The following is a 4416-nucleotide window of genomic DNA, read 5'->3' on the forward strand; positions in this document are numbered from 1 at the left end:
TGCTCTGGGGCGGGGGTGCAGCCTGGTGCCCCGGTGCTGCCGGCCACCTCCAACAGCTGCAGGTTTTCCTGGTCGTGGCTCCTGCGCCGGCTCCTCACCCAGGCAGCCATGCACACCAGGGCCAGTGCCACGGGCACCTTCATGCTGAGGAAGAGCAGCAGGTAGGTGATGCTGAGCTGGGACCTGAGCAGGACAGAGGAGATCATGCTAGAGCTTGAGTAGGGTCTGGGCAATGAGGATGGGTACTGGGGCACTTGCATGTCTGCCAGCCACCCCGCTTGCCCCCGGGATGCTCCTTGGGGCTGCTGCAACTTGGAAGAGCCAGGGTTGGGGGATGCATGCAGGGAAAAGGTGTCTTAAGTCAGGGGATGCTGCTGGGGGCTTGCCTGGACCCCAAGCCCTGACTCACAGCACTGGAGGCTCCCCACAGCCCGTGGTACACAGGGGGTTGGTGGCCAATGGGCTCACGTTGCTGCCCTCGGTTGTGGTTGAAACAGCTGCAAGGAAAACACAGAGAGTCAGAGCAAAATGGAGACCCCCGCACCCTGTCCTGCCCCCTGTGTGTGGGGTCTCTGCCCCAAGACTTTGGCTGTGGAGGTGCAGGAGGTGGAGATGGGGGTCCTCGGGCAACACACTGGGCACTGGGGAGGAGGAGGAAGGAAAAGGGGGCTTTAACTGGAAGGGACTGTAAACCCCAAAGGATGGGCTTGTGGAAGCAGAGACGCTGAATGGGAGTGAGGGAGAGGGTCTGCTCTGCATGAAGCTCTGTACAGCCTCCTCCATCCCTCATCCAAATTTGCACCGGAGCAGCCTCCAGCGGGTCTCAGTGCCTGCAAGGACCTTGTTGCTGCTTTGATAACCCCTGAGTTCCCCTGGCTGGGGAAGCCCTATCCTCAAGTGACAGGCTATATCGCATGCCCCTGCTTTGCTCCCAGCCCAGCTTTACCTGCGGAGACCATCACCTCGGTGTTGTGCCGCAGGCTGAACCACAGGCTCCTCCTCACCCCGCAGGAGTACCAGCCTGCGTCCCCCGGTGTGATACCACCCAGCGTCATCGTGAATGAGCGTGCCGCATGGTTGTCCCTGATGGACACCCTGCCCTGCGTCACCGTCACCTCTGAGCCGTTGGTTTGGGCAATGTAGGTGAAGCAAAACCAGAGGAAGCCCGGGCGGCACCAGTACTTGGGGTAGAGCTTGTAGCCTGGCTTGTAGCTGCAGGACAGAGCCAGCGAGCCGCCCTGCTCGGCCGTCACCTGTGCGGGGCCCGTCACTGCCCAGCTGCCTGCGGGGGACAGGGAGAGATGCTGCAAACACATACCAGCATCGCCTCAGGGAACCAGGAGGGATCTGAGCCCGGAATGCTCATGGGCACCCTGTCCCAAGGAAGGCTGTGCCTGTGCACCCGTTGCACTGGGGAGCAGTGCTAAGATGAGATGTCCCCAGGCATTAAAAAAAGAGGCCTGTGAAGCGTGCGTGTTATTAAATGAGCAAAAAGCCTTATTACCAGGGTTCATATGACAGCAATACAAGCATACCTCAGAGATCACTCCCTGTAGCCATCCACTGGCCATAAGAAAAGGACAGTATCAGCTGGGCTCTTGCCGTGACCGCGGTGGGCTTCCTGGGCTGGCTCAGACCGCCTTGTGGGCGTGGCACGTTCCCAGCCTCTCCGCAGCTCTGCCAGAGCCCAGGGGAACCGCCTGACCTGTGCTCCTGGGTCTCACCTGGGAAAATGGTCCAAACCAGGAAAATCCTCATTTTTCAGCTTCTCACTCCTGATGCGGATTTTTCCCTGTGGTTATTCACGAAGCACCCTGTGGGACGGAGCCAGGTTCACACGCACCCGGCATCCCAGGAACTCCCGAAGCCTCCTTCTCCTGTCGCTTTCTGGCAGCGTTTACCCGCAGACCCTGGATGTCTTTTTTAAAGGCGGTTGCTTCCTCCCCTTCGTCCGGGGACCATGACTCACCCTGGGGGTGTCTCATGAGAGAGACTCTCTGCCTTCACTCTGAAACAGCCACTGGTTCCCAGCAAAATGCCAAAATGCAGCTGGTTCCTCCGCTGTGATGCCTGTCCCAGTGGGGAACGCAGCCCTTTCCCCATTTCCCCATGCACAGAGCCTGAAGGGCTTTGGGAGGCTTTGCAGGGGGGCCAGGCCAGAGCGGGGGTCCGGGGACCTGGGTAGAGCGAATGCAGGTCAGCCCCTGTGGATGGACCGGTTGCGACCACCAGGATGCTCTCCCAGTCATGATGGACTGGGATGATGGACTGGGATGATGGACCCCCTGCACTGCTGCTCCCCAGCTCCCGAGCCGGCCACCAGCGTGAGCTGGGCTGCTTTGGTTTGTTTTCTCAAGCAGAAGTGTCTCATTTCCCCCCAAAACCGCCTTTTTTGGCACAGCCGTGGGTTTTGAGTGACAACGCTGTTTTTCTCCCAAAATTAAATGTTTCCACTGAAAGTTTCAGAAACCCAAACACAAAAAGCAAAGCTGCTTCCCTGGCAGCTGTCTTGATGATGGCTTTCTTCCTCGGTGCCCCTTGGAAAGAGCAGAAAGCACAAACCCCTGGCCCTGCTGGAGGCTGAGGCTGCTCCTTCCCCCCATCCCATCCCCTCCCTGTCCCACCGCCATGGCAAGAGGAAGCTCTGTGTTTTCCTTCTGATCATCAAGTAACCCCATTCATTTCCAGTGAACTGGGTCACTGGTTGTGAGCCAAGTTGCTGCAAATAGCAGCAAGATCTAAATTCAAGAAGTGGCTGGAGATTGCAAACCTGCTTTCTGCTGATAAGCCTTCCTGGAAAGACTGGGCAGCCAGGGCTCCAGCTGCCTCCCCAACCGCTCTCGTCTTCCTCTTGCTTTGAGTGTCCGTTCCCATTGCGCCCTCCTAACACAGCCCCAGCGGTACTGAGGTGCCCAGGGGACCCCCACGGGGGATGACAGCAGCAGAGCGGCTCTGTGGGCACACCAGATTGGTTCCTCTCCCCTCCAGACCAAGCCCTCACAGAGGAATTTCTTTACTGGATTTATCTGAACCCAAAGCAATCTGTTTGCTGCTGAGCCGGGAAAACATCCCACTCCTCAGCATGTACAAGAATCAGGGATGCGGTTTTTTGCCAGCTGAGAGGTGTGGGTCAATCTGCCAAAGCAACGCAGGGGCAGGGAGCTCTTGGGATCCCACGGGCTGGGGAATGGTGCCAGCATGGCCTTGGGCTCCAGCATCATGGGCAAAGGCTGTTACACCACTGAGATGCCGCGGTGATGGGACAGCAGCAGCTGCCTCCTGCAATGCTCCTTCGCCTCCTCTGCAAGGACACCCCTGGGGGTGATCACAAGGACATCCCCGGTCTTACCCCGCAGGGACCCCTCTGCCCACGAGGAATGCTCTGCTAGGACAAGTAGGAAACCTCTTCGCCCAGGAAATGTCAGCTGGGTGTCCCCATCACCTTCTCCTGACATGGGGTGTTTGTGTAGACACCGTCGTTCTCCAGCTCAGGGTCCTGCTCCATGTCACTGCAGCCACCCTGGCGAGGGGACAGCGTGCCCCCGCAGCCCTGGGGTACAGCTGGGCAGTGTGGAGGCTGCCCAGGGTGAGCAACCGCACTGCAGGGCTCCTGCCCACGCTGACTGCACTGTCCACGCTGCCTGCACCAGGAGCCCTCACCTCTGCTAGGTCCAGCTCGTTGTCGTAGTCGGGGCCATGGTCCGGATCCATGGAGATGCCCGGCTCGCGGGGGACAGCAGGGGCTTTAGTGGGAGGGGGCAGCGTGCCAGAAAGAAGAGACACAGGAGCAGGTTTTCTGTGTCACAGGGAGGGGGGAGCTCCCTGCAGCCCCACGCCCAGGGTGGGTTTGTCCCCCAAGTCCTGGGACAGGCACTGGGGACAGGGCATGTGTGGGCACCGTTACCTTCCCTCCTCCTGGGAAGGGTGCAGAGGAGCCTAGTGGAGCCAGCGGCAGCCGGGAGGGAGAGAAGGACCGCGTTGGGCACCAGGGCGCTCAGGGCTGGCCCCCCAGGGCTGGCGGTGAGGGGAGCCTGGCTGGTTCTCTCTCTCACAAAGCTGTGACTTTGCTTTTGCAGTGCCCTGCATGCTGGTGCCCTCCCGCCACCCCTCCGCAGCCAGCCGCAGGGTGGGACAGAAAGTGTGGACAACAGCCTGGGACCCCACTGCATCACACCCAAAAGCTCAGGCTGAGGGATGAAGACCCTGCATGTCCCCACGAGCCCCCTCGCACAGGGGCACCCACTGCTGCCCACGGCAGTGACAGCCACTACCCTTCCCCGTGCCCACCCTGCGCCCAAGGGCCCCAGTCTCACCCTGTGGCGGTGGCGTTGTTGGTGGGGGAATGCTCCATCACGGTGGTGGAGATCCAGGGGATGGGCATGGCTGGGGAAGCTGCCGGGGTAGCTGATACGGCTG

The 4416-nt window shown here is 60.3% G+C and overlaps 1 protein-coding gene across 1 annotated transcript; it reads right to left on the bottom strand.

Annotated features, from left to right (window-relative positions):
* Window positions 1-98: 98 nt before the first annotated feature.
* LOC104075300 (CMRF35-like molecule 7) lies at window positions 99-1758 on the bottom strand (the record flags this gene model as incomplete). Its single annotated transcript, XM_009575748.1, has 4 exons — window positions 1725-1758; window positions 947-1282; window positions 410-497; window positions 99-183 (listed from the first exon to the last, which is right to left on the bottom strand). Coding segments are annotated over exons 1-4 (543 nt in total), but the record flags the coding sequence as incomplete, so codon positions are not given.
* Window positions 1759-4416: the final 2658 nt, after the last annotated feature.

Source organism: Fulmarus glacialis, unplaced genomic scaffold (genome assembly GCF_000690835.1).
Source record: "Fulmarus glacialis isolate BGI_N327 unplaced genomic scaffold, ASM69083v1 scaffold23524, whole genome shotgun sequence".
Taxonomy (NCBI): domain Eukaryota; kingdom Metazoa; phylum Chordata; class Aves; order Procellariiformes; family Procellariidae; genus Fulmarus; species Fulmarus glacialis.